The sequence below is a fragment of the Tasmannia lanceolata genome, unplaced genomic scaffold, assembly GCF_043159265.1.
Source record: "Tasmannia lanceolata isolate RefF3 unplaced genomic scaffold, GAP_Taslan_0.1 ptg000015l, whole genome shotgun sequence".
Taxonomy (NCBI): Eukaryota; Viridiplantae; Streptophyta; class Magnoliopsida; order Canellales; family Winteraceae; genus Tasmannia; species Tasmannia lanceolata.
In genome coordinates, this window is record NW_027518692.1 from 41,809,731 (window position 1) to 41,827,156 (window position 17,426).

At 38.9% G+C, this 17,426-nt stretch overlaps 2 protein-coding genes across 2 annotated transcripts; both read left to right on the forward strand.

Annotated features, from left to right (window-relative positions):
• Positions 1 to 1,587: 1,587 nt before the first annotated feature.
• Positions 1,588 to 6,898, forward strand: LOC143892000 (UPF0481 protein At3g47200-like). Its single transcript, XM_077396481.1, has 2 exons — positions 1,588 to 2,109; positions 6,146 to 6,898. The coding sequence occupies exons 1-2, from the start codon at positions 1,588 to 1,590 to the stop codon at positions 6,896 to 6,898; spliced, it is 1,275 nt and encodes a 424-aa protein (XP_077252596.1).
• Positions 6,899 to 8,970: 2,072 nt separating this feature from the next.
• LOC143845525 (UPF0481 protein At3g47200-like) lies at positions 8,971 to 14,250 on the forward strand. The gene is made up of 2 exons (XM_077353902.1): positions 8,971 to 9,729; positions 13,255 to 14,250. The coding sequence occupies exons 1-2, from the start codon at positions 9,157 to 9,159 to the stop codon at positions 13,981 to 13,983; spliced, it is 1,302 nt and encodes a 433-aa protein (XP_077210017.1). The 5' UTR covers positions 8,971 to 9,156; the 3' UTR covers positions 13,984 to 14,250.
• Positions 14,251 to 17,426: the final 3,176 nt, after the last annotated feature.

Here is a 17,426-nt window from a genome sequence, read left to right on the forward strand (position 1 = left end):
TCTTGGCTACCATTAATATATATATTCCACACACAAATGATTTCTCTTGAAATCCTTTTCATTTCATTACTTTATTAGAAAACCTTTTAAACTTTTGGTTCAATAAATAAATAAATAAATATATATATATATATTAGAAAACCTTTTCTAATAAAGTAATGAAATGAAAAGGATTTCAAGAGAAATCATTTGTGTGTAGAATGACCTTTCCTATCAACCAAACAGACTGGCAGTTTATAATAGGAGTTTTTATACGGTGAAAGTTGCATATGCAAGTACAGTAAAAAGATACAGTGGGCCATATAAACCATTCATGATTTGGGCACCAAACTATATTGGTCATGCCCAAAAAATCTTCTCCATCAGATGATTATAGCCATTTGAAATGTAGGAGATTAAAATAGATGGCCCAATATAGAAACATCTTAGATCGGAGCGTGGGGATCATTCTATGGAGAAGATTTTTGGGTCACAGTATACCGATGTCGGGGCACCAGAAATGAATGGTTTAGATCACCCACCAGTATTTGAAATTTCGAAATGCAAGCTTTCATGTGGGACTTGCTATGCAATTTTGCAAAAACCCATTTTGGGGCTCACTTTTTCAAGATGAATTAAATGAAAATGACAAAATCCAATACAAGGTGGCGTTTCTCTCATGAAAAAGTAAGCCCCCAAATATCTCTATCGGAAACTGCCTGGCAAGCCCTTTATTTTTGTTCGACTGTTATTTCAAATTGGGATGTAAAGAGGTAAGAATACATTTTCATTTCCTTCTACTTCTATCTTAAGTACATCCAAAATTATGGGCCATTAAAAAGAGCAATAAAACTGGTCAAAACCAATGAAGCATTTCCCTTCTAAGGGGACCACCGTTACCTTGCTTTGGAGCCTAGCAGCATTTCCTTTCACATAATTCACCATTAAACAACAAGGAGAGATTGATGTGTTGTCCTCCTATCACATCATTATCCATTAAAACAAAGAGGGAGCTATAGTTTCCTTGCTTTACAAACCTAGTGTATTTCCCTTAGGCCACGTTTGGATACCAACAAGATTTAGATTTGGATTTAGTTGATATTTTGAGCTAGATCAGATCCTTAGATTTCCAAATCAGGCACAACAGTGCAAAAAATTCCAATTTTCAAATCTGCTCTGCGAGACATTATTTGGAAATCAATATTTGTGGCGACTTCCTTCACCATCGCTGCTCCTCGATGTTGCTCCGGCAGCAGCGAGACATCCCTCCCTCCCTCTCTCTCTCTCTCTCTCTCTTTCTCTCTCTCTTAAAACATGATCATGAAGATGATTGATGTGTTTTGTATCCAAAACTCAAATCCAAATCAAAATACAAATGCATGAGGCATCCAAACAGGCCCTTAAATCATTTGAGGGATCAGTGTTGGTTTTTCTATTTCATACGTTCTTTCCTTCTTCGTCATTCTTACGTTTCCCCCTAAGAAACAAAAAAACATCTTAGAGACTCTATATACCGCACTGACTTCTCGTGTTAAGTGAGGAGCAGCTCAAGGAACGACGGCAGAAAGAAGAGATTGGGTTGTACAATTTCAGGAGCTAAATAATTCTATGGATGTTGGAAATGAGAACTTCTGGAAGAAACGGTACAATTATAGAGTGCCGCCATTTGTTAGAAATCTCAATCCTAAGGCATACGACCCTAGTTTCGTTTCCTTTGGTCCTTATCATTATGGAGAACCGCAACTTATGCCCCTGGAGGAACATAAAGTTAGATCTGTTATTCAACTACTCAGAATATCAGACAAACCTACGACAGATTATGTGAACGCACTTGAGGAAGTTGTAGAAGAGTTGATGGACTCTTATGATCAGCTTGACAACAAATGGAGAGAAGGGGATAGATTCTTGGAGCTGATGTTCCGCGATGGATGTTTCTTACTAGAATTCTTGCACAAATCCGACGACTCTGACTATGGCCAGTATGCTGATAATGACCCTATTTTTAGCCCTCACGGAATTCTTAAAGTTCGTAATGCTATTTTTGAGGAGGCGTTAAAGATTGAAAACCAAGTACCTCTACTTGTTCTCAACAAGTTGGTAGCTTTTGAAAGAGGAATGACACGAGATCAGGTTAGACATACTCTAATCTACCATCCAATTTCGCTTTTTAGGGTTATATCCATCTATCCACACACACACACACACGTACAAACATATGTGTGCTATTGATATTTGCACTTCCTTGTTTTAATAATTGCACACAAACTCAACTTGTCTTTTCTTTTTTAAATTTGGCTTCAAAGAGTTTTTTAGGAATTGTATTAACCTTTGACAGTTGTTTAAATAATAAACGACAAGGTGAGATAGTGCGATTATCAAAACATAGTAGTGCCAACATTTATATTTACACACATATATGGGAAAACTGTTTCGAACTCGAGCTCAGATAGATTGTCTAAGCTCGAGCATCAAAAACTCATGTGGGTCCACATTTTTTGGGTGATCCAAAGCATTCATTTGAAAGGCCCTTACATAGATAGGTTGTGTACCAAAAATCAAGTTCATAGGATCATCCTATCCCATCCAAAAGTGGAGGGAAGGAAAATGGATAGATAATGTTTCCCATTTTTCCCTCCACAAATGTAAGGGTTAAGATGATCCTAACCACCTGATTTTTTGTGGACACCCTATCTTTGTAAGGGCCTTTCAAATGAATGCTTTGGATAACCACAAAAATGTGGGTCCACACAGTTTCTAAGCTCGAGCTCAGAAACAGTTTTTCATATATGGATATCATATAAGCGTATATGAGCTAGAGCTCACAAACATAGCGCGGCCACATTGTTTGGACGATCCAAAGCATTCATTTAATAGGCCCTCATATAGATATGGTGTGCCCGAAAAACCAGCTTCATAGGATCATCCTAACCCTTCCATTTGTGGAGGTTGAAAATGGGCAGATTTATGGAGGTTTATACCCGTCTATTTTAACTTCCACAAATGGAAGGGTTAGGATGATCCTATGAAGTTGAACTTTTATGTACACCCTATCTATATGAGGGCCTATCAAATGAATGCTTTGGATCATCCAAACAATGTGGGCCTCCCTATGTGTGTGAGCTCTAGCTCATATAAGCTTATATGAGCTCTATCTTACAAACACTCCCCCCTAGGACTGGCAACAGGGTGAGTCGGGGTCGGATGTTGGGGTCCCCTACTCCTTCCCCTTTGCGGGGAATTTTCCCCCTCCCCTTCCCCTCCCCACTGCGGGGATGGTGGGGAATCCCCCTCCTCTCCCCACGGGGAATATCTAATCCCCATCCCCTCCCCTTCCCCGCCCCGCATCCTTCGGGGACAATCACTTTACTTTCTCATTTTACTTTGTTAAATGTTAGGTTTAAAACTAAAGATTTGCTAAGGACAATCACTTCAGGCATGTTGCGGCTTGGCTGTTGCATGTGAGAGTAGCCACATAACCCACATAGGCTAAGATTTTGTCTTATTCATTTTATTAACCTGGGGACAAAGGTGGTTGCTCTCAGATTCATTTAATTGATCACTAGTCCCTAGCAGATCCCTAATTCCCAATCCCACTTGCCAAAAAGTATTGTACGTGCCACACCATAGGAAGATCCAAACCGTCCATTTGATGGGCACACCATACTACCATAGGCATAGGATGATCCAAACCTTCCACTTGATGGGCACATTGTAGGATGATCCAAACTATCCATTTGATGGGCCACAACCTAAATAGGTTGTGACCCAAAAATCATTTCCATAGGATAATCTCAACCCTCTGATCTATAGAGGAATTGCTGGTACCTTCTATAGATCGGAGGGTTGCAATCATCCTATGGAAATGATTTTTGGGCCGCAATCTATTTACGTTGTGGCCCATTAAATGGACGGTTTGGATGATCTATGGTGTGGCCTGTAAAGTACTTTTAAATTGTAGCCTATCAAATGGACGGTTTGGACCATCCTTTGGCGTAGCCCATACATTACTTTTTGAAAAATAATGGACTATACGAGAGCACACCATATAAAATCTCATCACTCATCAGAGAGATGTTGCCTTTATTTGGGGGAGGGAGATTTTCAAAGAATTTAATGTTGCCTTACAGTGATGATTCGAGGGAGAGATTTTAGGGATTTCTAAGGGTAATATACTAATATAATGAGGGACAATGCCCAATGGATTATGGGTAAAAGAAAACATAGAAAGCTATGTCAGGGACAAAACTGTACTAATGGAAATTATGAAAATTTTGGGAGAATCTTGTAGATATGTTTTGATCCAAGGGGTTTCTAGTAGTTTTCCCAAAAAAAAAAACACTTAAAAAAATACAAGAAAAAAATGGCATTAATGCGGGGCGGGGCCAACTCCATCCCCCTTCTCCTTCCCCACTCAAATCGGGGAATCCCCTCCCCAACCGGGGCGGGGCGGGGCGGATCCCCGCTTTTCCAGGTGAAATTGCCAGCCCTACCCCCCCTCGCGCGCGCGCACACGTTTGACTCATCCAACCTATTCATTTGTTCCTAAGAAACCATCTCCATACCGTAATCCTAACCATTCAATCTATATGGGGGCGAGGTTTCGGAGGTATCACGCAGCCTCAACAATCCACTATAAAACACCATCTCCATGTAGTTTGGCTCATCCAACCCATTCATTTGTTCCTAAGAAACCATCTCCATACCATAATCCTAACCATTCAATCTATAGGAGCATAATTTCTAGCCTTCCATTTGAAAACCTCCACAAATCATAAACCTAACCATAGCCCATAATCCTAGCCATAACCATAACCATAATCTTACCTATAACCTACAGAATGAATGGGTTGGATGAGTCAACCAACTATGGGAGATACTGTATTTAGAGGGCTGCCCAGGCTGCGCGATACCTCATAAACATTATATATATATATATATATATATAAGGGAAAACCTAAGGGACATAAACCCACCTTTAAAACTCAAAAATCTAAAGGACATGGACTACTTCGTCTCTTCTCCTTCTCTCCCTTCCTCTCCATTTTTTTTGTTGTTGAGTATCTTCAATTTGTCAAGGTAATTGTAGCTGTCAAGGTAGTTTTGGGGCCAGAATTTTTATGACATATTTTTACCGTCTATTCAGAGTAGTTTTGGGGCCAGAATTTAGGTCACTGCAAGCTTATATTTTGTACCCTGTTGATTTTTTTTTTAAATTTTTTGACGCAGGGTGTCCCCACCCCCTTCGGGAGTAGGATTATTCCCTACGGATGCAATAGAAAAACTCACAAACACACACGGTATTCCCTACGTATCTATTTTCTTTTATTTCATTCACACACACACACTGTTTACATATAACCCCATCCAACCTTTAAATAGACTATGTCCAACCACCAAACAAAACTCACACGATTCTCTTTATCAATACTAACCCCATATGACTCATATTCGGATAACCTCTAATATGGAGACACGTTTTCACACTCCTACTAACATCTGATTCTAGAGGATAAAAACTATTAAACAAAGAAAAGAATAAAGTAACAAAAGGACTCTTGTTCGTGACTTTTATATGTTCTCTACATAGATCCAAGATAAAATTGGCTTTAGGCGGCCCCAACAAATTTGAATTAGATTTCCAACATGCCCTTCATTTATTCTGATCCAAGTACATGAATGATTCTAATCATCCGATCTGTTTAATTAGGGATGGCATATTTCAGAAACCTAGCTCTTCAGATGGGAGGGTTAAGATCAACATATGGAGAGGATTTATGCAGCAAAACCTATGTAACTACTGACAAAAAATGAATGGTTTGATTCATCCAATCATGTGGGAATGCAAATACGTGTGGAGACGTTATAATATTTCTTTCCTCTTTAGACACAGTAAACCTAGACGAGATAGAAGATTTCTACTTAGAGAGGCAGGGAAATGTTCGGAATTTTTCATTATTAATGCTAATAATCTTGTTAACAAAATAAATAAGTAGAGAAAGTAATTAAAATTATTTAAGACAAACAGCTTGTAGTTATAGACTTACAGTAATGGACAAAAAATTGAGTGGATTTTCACGGATAAATTTAAAACTAGGAGATTTTTATAATTTCTCACTTTTATTTTCATTTACTGTGTTTCACCCATATTTCTAACTTGAATATGCAGAGTACCGAGTACATAAATGATCTCGTGGTAAAGTTCATTGGCTCTGTACTTACTTTTGTCTTCGAAGTAGAAAGAACGGACTTGGGTTCCAACACCTGCTTGCATGTGTTGGACCTTGCTAGGAAGTACATGGTTGGAGACTTGATTTCTCATGAACCAACAGGATCTGTGAATATTTGGTTTGGGTTTTCCGCGACAACGCTTAACAAAATGGCCAACGTGGAGTTCAGAGTAAGCCAAAAAAACAACCTCGGTGGACTTGCATTCTATGAAGAGGAAGGCATCCTTAGCCTCCCATTATTCTACATCTTTGATTGTACTGAATCCATTCTCCTCAATTTCGCTGCCTTTGAAAATGTTCACGCCGGTGAAAGCCACCATGTCAGTTCCTATGTTCACTACATTTGTGGACTCATCCGATCAGTCGAGGATTGTCGCTTGATGGTGGATCAAGGTATCATCGGTGCTGGTATAAACTATGATAAGATGGTCAAGCTCATGCAAAAGCTCCAACAGGACATGGTGTTCATCTCCAAGTTTACATTGTTCCATGTGAATAAACCCTCGAACGACTATTACTACAAGAGAACGAGAAAGTGGGAGATACGACTTCGCAAGTGGGGTTCCAATTTCAGGGAAAAGTATTTCGATAGTCCTTGGAGTTTATTTGCCCTTCTGGCAGCATCTCTCCTTTTGGCCCTTGCAATAGCACAAACCGTTTACATAGTCCTCACTTTCTACAAATCTGGATGATTCACTCCCCACACCCACCATCTCTGACGCTTTCGTCTCTTTATTCTTCTTATTTAAAACAAGATTCAAGTGTGTTGTAATTAATGACTACTGAGGAAAAGTGCTTACTTTCTCCATAAATGACTGGTTTGCAACTCTTTTAAGTCATTGGAGCGTACCCTAAGGACATGTTTGAAAAATTCTTCCATGGAATATTAGTTAATCCAATGTTGTGAGAGCGGTACGGTTGTAACTTGGGCCGGGTTTTACCCAACTCGCATCGACCTGACTTGAAAATAACCCGGGTCGGGTTTAGAAATCATGGATCTTGGGTTGGGTAGGGTTTAGGTTGAAAAATGCGACCCAATCTTAGGTTGGGTCGGGTTTAAAGAGAAAAAAAGCTTGAAACCTGACCTGACTCTTGTAGGTATACTACTGAACAAAATGTGTAAGCATCAACGACACAAGAATTTTTGAAAAGCAATAGGGCAATGAAATATCCGCCCCCTTTTCTTCCCCGGTCACCCTCTTGTAGTGTAAGAGTGGTCATAAACATGGTTTCAAATTTCGGTTTGGGAATGTGTTCCAAAATTTAAGCCAAAATTTTGAAATTTCGGGCTGAACCGAACAAAATCAGTTAAGAACGTCTTTTATGTCGCACAAAATTTAAGCCAAAATTACCAGGGAAGATATTAAATAATATATTTTATTTTGGCTGAAATTTTGGGATAATATTAAATAATATATAAATCCAGATTTTTTGGGATTTTCCTTAAATTTCTGATCGATAGGGTTTCGGGTTTATAGCATTTCGATTTCGTTCTCAACTGAAACCCAAAATTTCGGATTTCAATTGAAATTTCAAACCATGGTCATAAATACACAAAACGGGGTGGCCTGGGGAAGAAAAGGAGGCAAATACAAAACCAACAAGGGCCCGTTTGGATACCACATATTTTGTATTTGGATTTGGAATTGAGTTTTGAATACAAAATGAATAGATTTGCCAGCTCATATAGAGGGAGACAGAGAGGGAAGGGTACTTCCTACTAGAGGGGAGAGGTTGAGGAGCAAAGAGGGTGAAGGAAACTCTCAGATCTGTCGATTTCCAATCACTTATTTCCACAGCATATTTGGAAATTTGATTTTTTTCACAGTCGCTGATTTGGAAATCCATGAATTTGATCCGGATCCAATTCACAACGTGAAAAGGGCTGCAAATAAGAGAAATCCAAATCCAAGTCTTCTCAGCATCCAAACTGGCTTAGAGGTACAATTAAACATAATTGACACAAAGGGACGTGATATATTCGCACTCCCTCGTTTTATCCAGGCCACCCCCAGTTAGTGTATTTATGACTACTTTTTTACACTAAAAGGAGGTGGGCTAGGGAAGAAAAGGGGGAGAATATTCATTTCCCAAATTAAATCATAAAACAGTCAACTGGGACAGCACATTCAAAGCATATTATGGTCCATAAATACAAATCGAAACAAACACACAGTCCAATAAGTATATCAACCAGCCCCCCTTATAAATTAATTTTGTTGAGATGGACCAAGAATTCACCCGTGTAGCTGGTTTTTCATTCCTAACAAACAAAAGGCCCTTAATGATGAACAAATTAATTTAGTGGCTATGGTTACGTCCAAAATCGAACTCCCTTACATACATTGATCGACGCACCCTTAAAGCCCATAGATATTCCAAAAACCGCCTCTAGTCTTCTTCTGTTACCCCTCTCATTCGCTGCCTTGTAAACGTCTGATTGAAATTAAAAATAAATTACTATTAGAAAACAACAAGAAGCAGGGGGGAAATGAAATGGCTTTTATGCTTGCCTAGCATACATTTTACTGTCCTTCAATTTCTATCTCATCTTATTGGACCTTATTTCGTTGGAAAAGAGCAATAATGCCCAAATGAAAAGAAAATGACAGGTCAAAAGCAGAGAAGCATTTTCCTTCTTAGTGGACCACACTTTCCTTGCTTTACAGCCTAGCAGCATTTCCCTTCACATCATTCACCAAAAGCAACGAGGGAACAAAGTGTATTTCCCTTCAATCATTTAGACTTAAAGCAACAAAGAGAGATAAGTGTAGCTTTTTCTTTTTTTTTAACTTTTCTTAAAAGGGAATGAATCACTCTTTCCTTCCTCCCCCCTTACAAAGAATAAAAGCATCTCAGATGACTATATATATATATAGCACTGATTTAGCTTCTCATGTTAAGAATTACACATCATTGGTAAGTAGGAGGAACGGCACAACAAGGAACGATGGCAGAAAGAAGACATTGGGTTGTACAATTTCAAGAGCGACATCATACTATGGATTTTGGAAATGACAATTTTTGGAAGAAACGATGTATTTACAGAGTACCGAAGTTTATTAGAAATCGTAATACTGAGGCATACGACCCTCATTTCGTCTCCTTTGGTCCTTATCATCACGGAGAACCGCAACTTATGCCTGTGGAGGAACATAAGGTCAGAGCTATTATTCACTTACTCAAGAAATCGGAGAAACCTATGATTATGTATGTGAACTCGCTTGAGGAAGTTGTGGAAGACTTGATGGATTCTTATGACCAACTTGACTATGAATGGAGAGACAGAGACAAATTCTTGGAGCTTATGTTCCATGATGGATGTTTCTTACTCGAAATCTTGCGCACATGTACCAACGAAAAATATGGTTACTATACTGAATATGACGCTATTTTCAGTACACACGGAAATATTAAAATCGGTGATGTTATTTTGGAGGACATGCTGAAGATTGAAAACCAAGTACCTCTACTTGTTCTCTACAAGTTGGTAGCGGTTGATGAAGGAAAGACATGGGATGAGGTCAGACCAACTCTAAACCAGCACCAAATTTCTATCTTTAGTGTTATATATATATATATATATATATATATATATATATATATATATATATATATAGAGAGAGAGAGAGAGAGAGAATAGAGTTCCAAAGGTGTCACCTTGTATAGCTTATATGAGGTGGCGCTCACAAAACATAAGGGGCCCACATTTTTGGGTGATTGAAACCACTCATTTGAAAGGCCTTTAGATGGATATGGTGCCTACAAAAAATCAGGTCCGTAGGATTATCCTAACCCTTCCATTTATGGAGGTTAAAATGGGCAGATTTATGAAGGTTTAGGATAATCCTATGGACCTGATTATACCCATCCATTTCAACCTCCACAACTGGAAAGTTTACGATGATCCTATGAAGTTGATTTTTTGGGCACACATCTATCTATGTGAGTTCCTATCATATGAATGCTTTGGATCATCCAAACAAAGTGGGCCCCTTATGTTTTTAAGCGCCACCTCATATAAGCTATATGAGGTGACACCTTAGGAACTCTATTCTCATATATATATATATATATATATATATATATATATATATATAGAGAGAGAGAGAGAGAGAGAGAGAGAGAAAACTGTTGTGCGCACCATTTTTTTGGTGCGCTTAAGTTGTTATAACGCCTCCCATTCGTTTAAATGTTTTGGTCCCGCTGGGTCCCGCTTAAGCACACCAATGGGAGGCGTTATAACAACTTAAGCGCACAAAAAAAAAAATGGTGCGCTTAAGCTCACCAATAGTTTTCTCATATATATATATATATATGAGGAAAGTGTTGGTGAGCTCACCAAACTTATGGTGAGCTTAAGCGCCCAATCACATTGGGGCCTACTTTGTTAGGATGATCTAAAGCATTCATTTGAAAGGCCCTTACATAGATGGGATGTGTACCAAAAATCAGCTCCATAGGATCATCCTAACCCATCCATTTGTGGAGGTCAAAATGGACAGACATTATTTGTCCACAAATCTGCCCATTTTTTTCCTCCACAAATGGAGGGGTTAGGGTGATCCTATGGAGCTGATTTTTGGTACACACCCTATCTATGATAAGGCCTTGCAAATGAATGGTTTGGATCACCACAGAAAATGTGGGACCCATGTGATTGGGGCGCTTAAGCTCACCATAAGTTTGGTGAGCTTAAGCTCACCAACACTTTCCTCATATATATATATATATATATATATATATATATATATATATATAGAGAGAGAGAGAGAGAGAGAGTAGAGTTCCTAAGGTGTGTCACCTCATATAGCTTATATGAGGTGGGGCTCACAAAACATAAGGGGCCCACATTTTTGGAGTGATCCAAACCACTCATTTGAAAGGCCCTTAAATGGATATGGTGCCTACAAAAAATCAGGTCCATAGGATCATCCTAACCCTTCCAGTTATGGAGGTTAAAAATGGGCAGATTTATGGAGGTTTATACCCATCCATTTCAACCTCCACAAATGGAAGGGTTAGGATGATCCTATGAAGTTCATCTTTTGGGCACACCCTATCTATGTGAGGGCCTTTCAAATGAGTGGTTTGGATCATCCAAACAAAGTAGGCCCCTTATGTTTTTAAGCGCCACCTTTGGTGAGCTTAAGCGCCTCAATCACATGGGTCTCACATTTTCTGTAGTGATCCAAACCATTCATTTGCAAGGCCCTATCATAGATAGGGTGTGTACCAAAAATCAGCTCCATAGGATCATCCTAACCCCTCCATTTGTGGAGGACAAAAATGGGCAGATTTGTGGACAAATAATGTCTGTCCATTTTGACCTCCACAAATGGATGGGTTAGGATGATCCTATGGAGCTGATTTTTGGTACACACTCTATCTATGATAGGGCCTTGCAAATGAATGGTTTGGACCACCACAGAAAATGTGGGACCCATGTGATTGGGCGCTTAAGCTCACCAACACTTTCCTCTCTCTCTCTCTCTCTCTCTCTCTCTCTCTCTCTCTCTCTATAGGTGTGCGTACTCGGTCGAGTAGATAAGCTTATCTACTCGGTCGGGTTAAAAACAGTGGGGGCCCACATTTTTGGGGTGATCCAAACCATTCATTTGAAAGGCCCTTATCTAGATAGGGTGTCCACAAAAAATCAGCCTCATAGGATCATCCTAACCCATGCAACAGTGGAGGGAAAAATGAGGAAAAATGGACAAACACAGCTTGTCCACAAATCTGCCCATTTTCCGCTCCACTGTTGGATGGGTTAGGATGATCCTATGGGGCTGATTTTTTGTGGACACCCTATCTAGGTAAGGGCTTTTCAAATGAATGGTTTGGATCACCCCAAAAATGTGGGTCCCCACTGTTTTTAACCCGACCGAGTAGATAAGCTTATCTACTCGACCGAGTACGCACACCTTATATATATATATATCGGAAAAGTGTTGCTACTCGGTCAGGTTAAATACAGTGGGGGGGGCACATTGTTTGGGTGATCCAAACCATTCATTTGAAAGCCCCTTACCTAGATAGGGTGTCCACAAAAAATCAGACTCTTAGGATGATCCTAACCCATCCAACCGTGGAGGGAAAAATGGGCAGATTTGTGGACAAATTGTGTCTATCCATTTTTTCCCATTTTCCCTCCATTGTTGGATGGGTTAGGATCATCCTATGGGCCTGATTTTTTGTGGACACCCTATCTAGGTAAAGAGCTTTCAAATGAATGGTTTGGATCACCCAAACAATGTGAGCCCCACTGTATTTAACCCGACCGAGTAGATAAGCTTAGCTACAAGACCGAGTAGCAACATTTTTCCGTATACACACACACACACACACGAAAAATTGTTTTTGCGCTTGAGCACAAATAGCTTATCTGAGCTCGAGTGTAGAAAACAGTTGTGGGCCCAGATTTTTGCGGGGATCCAAAGCATTCATTTGATGGGCCCTATCATAGATAGGGTGTTTACTAAAAAACAGCTCCATTTGTTCATCTTAGGGTGTCTATTTGTGGAGGGAAAATGGACAGATGCTGTTTGTCCACAAATCTCTCCATTTTTCCCTCCACAAATGGAAGGGTTAGGATGATCCTATGGAGCTGACTTTTTGGGGACGCCTTGTCTATATGAGGGCCTATCAAATGAATGCTTTGGATCATCCAAACAATGTGGGCCCCCTATGTTAGTGAGGTCTAGCTCATATAAGCATATATGAGCTCTAGCTCACAAATACTTTTGGTGCACTTAAGCTGTTGGTGCACTTAAGCTCACCATTTTTTTGGTGGGCTTAAGTTGTTATAACGCCTCCCATTCGTTTAAATGTTTGGGTCCCGCTTAAGCGCACCAATGGGAGGCATTATAACAACTTAAGCGCACCAAAAAAATGGTGCGCTTAAGCTCACCAACAGTTTTCTCTCTCTCATATGGGGGTCAATTTAGGGGGAGAAAGACACATAGGGCGTCAGTTTAAGATATTTGGGGGTCCATTTATGACTCCCCTTCATTTACTATGTCACCCATATTCTAACTTGAACATGCAGAGTATCAAGTACATAAATGATCTCATGGTGGAGTTCCTTAATAACGTAGAAACTTTTATCTTCGAAGTAAAAGGCACGGACTTGGGCTCCAACACCTACTTGAACATGTTGGACCTTGCTAGGAGTTGCATGGTTGGAGACATGGTTCGTCATGTAGGAGATGGATGTGTGACACTCATGTCCTCTATGGTGTATAACAGAGAAGCCATAGTGGAGTTCTACAAAAGCGACAAAAACGGCCTCAGCGGACTTACATTCAACGAAGAGAAAGGCATCCTTTACGTCCCATTAATCAACATCTATGCTTGTACTGAATCCATTCTCCTCAATCTCGTGGCCTTTGAAAATCTTCACACTGGCACAAGCCACTATGTCACTTCTTATGTTGACTGCATTGGAGGTCTCATCCAATCTGTTGAGGACGCGAGTGCCATGAGGTCACAAGATATCATCTGTACCGCTCAAGATAGTGAAGAGATTGTTAAGCTCCTTCGAAAGATCCAAAATGACATGGGATTCATTCCGAAATTTACATTAAGGCATGTGACTAACCCCTCGAACGAGTATTATGAAAAGAGAACAAGCAAGTGGCAGAGTCGATTTCGTAAGTGGAGGATCAACTTCGAGGAAAAGTACTTTGATAGCCCTTGGAGTTTGGTCGCCCTACTTGCAGCAGCTCTCCTTTTGGCCCTCACAATCATACAAACTGTTTACGCAGTTCTCTCTTAACGCAAAATCTGGATGATTCCCTGCTCGATCCACACCCGTCATCTCTTATGCTTTTTAGACTCTCTTCTTTTTTAGTCATGAATCAAGTGTGTTGTACAATTTTGCATAGTGATCAAATCCAATTATCACTTCTATGACTAATGAGTAAAAGTGTTTAATTAAGGAGATGGTATGCATGAAAATCCCCTCGAAACAGGAAAAAAGATAACCCAATTTTGAAGTGGTTTATGTTTTCATTGTTTTCAAGGATTTATCTTTCTCTCTCCACTCGTGCCCTCTCAAGTCTCTCCTCTCCCTCCTTATCAGCTCTTCTTTCACAATTGGAGCCATAAATATTACATGAAATATATTTTCTAGGTTGCCAAACATACCCTCGAATGTAATAATTTTATTTTATTTTGTAAAGGTTCTGGTCGCTAAATCCAACTTTCCTACTAAAATGAGAGGGTTAAAAAGGAGTCGATCACCCTCAGTCATGACAAAGCTGGTAGTAGATGCTCTGATTGAAGTTTGATTCAATGAATACATGAGATTGAACTGGAATAATCTTTTAGAAAGAAAAGTTAGACACAACCATGACTTTAGTCCATGTGACATTTTTCATAAGCATACTAACAGAGTTTGGATTCGGGAAAAAAGTTTTTGGAGTAAAGTTTCAAGAAAAAAAATTATAAATACAAATCTAGGTAAAGATATACAATCAATCTAATAGTACTCTAGCCTGCGAATTGTTTTTGAGAAAACCCTCTGAGATCTTCCCTTAAACAGAAAAAGATTTTATTATTTTCAAAGAAAGATACAAATATTTTACAACAGGGAAAAAAGATTCCAATGGCTAAATATGTTTTCAAGGAAACTAAAGAACAATAACTTTGATAAGAGTACATGTATGAGATTTCACTAAATCTTACCGTTGGATTAGATTAGGATACTTAGATTAGTATTATCTCATTTACAAGTCTTATTAATATCTAATCACCTTTGATGATTTCTTTAAAACAGAGTTTTGCTAACTATAAAATGGTTTCTTTGAAGAAAGAAAAAAATTAAAACAGAGTTTTGCTAACTATAAGCAAGACCTGATTGAAGATCCATTTATTTAAACCCAAAAGGCGGCTTTAGGAGGCTTTTTAGAGAAAAGCCTGATTGAAGATGTTTTGATAACCCTATGTTGGGCATGTCTGTCGAAAGGTGTTTTGAGCTTGATGAACTCTGTACTGTTTTTATTTTTGTCATTTTTCATATCTAGATAGTTAATTTCTTTAGATGCAACCATGAAACAGTCAATTCTACCACTATTACCTTAGGTTTTAGTCATTTCCCAAAGATCTAATCCAATCTATAATATTAGCTATCACTTACTGTTAGTAAGTATAAAATATGTGGGTGTGGTAGAGAAGTAGCTAAGAACCTCGATCTCTTAAGTGGGCCTACTCATTTGCACGATCTTGACCATTCATTAAGTGGTCTCCATGGATTTACCACATCCAGAAGTCATATACAAAAGAAGATACTAGCCCTTTGCTCTACTTTATACCATTTTCAGGAACACAATAAGCACAATCTAAATAATTCATTAAGTAGTTCCCATTGTGGGCCACGACCCAAAAATCTTTTAGAGAAGAAGATCGTAGCCCACAGAGTTAATAGCCATATATATATATATATATATATATAAATAGACGGCTCAAAGTGTGAAACAACCAATTACCCCAAAAGCTTAAGGCATTAGAGTTGGTGTTATTTAATCATTTATACTTAAATGCTCCACCTCATGTGTGACCCCTCTTTTGGGTTGGCCCTATACATGGATTTTTAATACCGAGGAATTATTGGGTTTTGAACCCAGGACTTGCCATTTGTCAAAGGCTATAACACCATGTGAAACAACCAATTACTCCAAAAGCTTAAGTTGTTAATCATTTATACTTCCACACAAAGAAGTTTGAGTTTTACATCGGACAGTGGTAATTGGATTACTCCATTTGATTTACCCCTTTTATTGTGTGCAACAGATCAACAAAAAAGAAAAATCCTTACGGTAAAAAAGTTTTGTCATGTAAAAGTTTTACTCAAAAAACTGTTTTACGACAGTTCTATTGCGATGGGAACGGATGCTCACTTGCTTGTAAAGATGAAGTTTGATTATCTATACTTTTCCTTTTAAAATTTGTGCCCATTTTTGCCTTGAAGAGAGACACCCGTAGGGCACGTTTGGCAACCATGAATTTCTTTTTCTTGGAAGATTAGCTGAGCCAAAAGTGACGGAGGCTTGGGAGAGGGATGGATACGAGAGGGGGTAAGTAAGGAGTGGGTAAGGAAATCATAAAAAACAAGGAAACAAAAAACTCTACCAAAAATATTATCGACGTTTTCTTTGTTTTTTTTAGCCACTTCTCACCCTCTACTCATTCGTGCAATCTCAAGTCTCTCCTACTCCCACCCGGAATACTCCTCTCTCACCACTTAGAGAAACTAATTTGTCATGAAAAAAATCATGGGGGCCAGACATGGCCTCAGGTTTGAATTGCAAGAAAAGTCACAAAAAGTTTGGAAAGGATAAACTTTTTCAAAATCTCCTTATCTTCTTCTCTTTGGATTGGCACGAATAAAATTTCTGTAGGCCCTCTTTTGGATTACGTGTAGCAGTGTAGGCCATGTCTGACTGCCATGAATTTTTTTTTCATCATAATTGGTGTCTCCGAGTGGTGAGAAAGGGTAAGGCAGTGGTGGAAAGAGGGAGATTTGGCTAAAACTCAGGAAAAAGTCATTCCATGCAGAGTTTTTTGTTTCTTGATTTTCAGCCACTTCTCATCACTTGGAGATAGGGCTGCACAAAAAACTGGCCAAACCGATAAACTGGACCAAACTGAACCGGGCCTTTCGGTTCGGTTCAATTTTTCTAGGCATTGGTTCCGTCATAATTTAAAATTTTACCTAACCGATCCCATCGATTCGGTTCACGGTTTTTGAGTTTTAATCCGAAAATTAATCGAACCGAACCGAGAAATGGAGGAAAAGACGAACTGATTTTATGTCATTATCAAATCTAAGGTGAGTTAATACTTAATATCATTTGCAAAGAGAAGATGAGTGATTTAAACAAGGGAGGTGTGCCTATATCAATTCCCTGTATTCAAAAGTAATGATATACATTGATACATTCACCCCTTTCCCTTAGACCACCCCTTAGAAGTGTAAAATAATAGTTAGAGGAGCTGTCCAAGAGAGAAAAAAAAAAGGGGGGGGGGGGGGGGGGGCGGGGTTGTCCGAATATGGATTGAGTTACTTTATTTGTATTAAACTTATTTATGACTGTATATTTGTGTTGTTGACTTGTGTATGTGTGTTGATGACTTGATCTGGATATGTTCTAAAGTTGGTGGTTGGATTAATGGCTGATTTGGATAGATAAACCTTTTTTTTTTATATAGATAAACGTA

Bases quoted from the DNA above. Each gene is read 5' to 3' on its own strand.
- LOC143892000 (XM_077396481.1), top strand. From the start codon at position 1,588: ATGGATGTTGGAAATGAGAACTTCTGGAAGAAACGGTACAATTATAGA. The intron at 2,110-6,145 runs GTTAGACATACT...TTGAATATGCAG, and splicing joins GAGGAATGACACGAGATCAG to AGTACCGAGTACATAAATGA.
- LOC143845525 (XM_077353902.1), top strand. From the start codon at position 9,157: ATGGCAGAAAGAAGACATTGGGTTGTACAATTTCAAGAGCGACATCAT. The intron at 9,730-13,254 runs GTCAGACCAACT...TTGAACATGCAG, and splicing joins AAGGAAAGACATGGGATGAG to AGTATCAAGTACATAAATGA.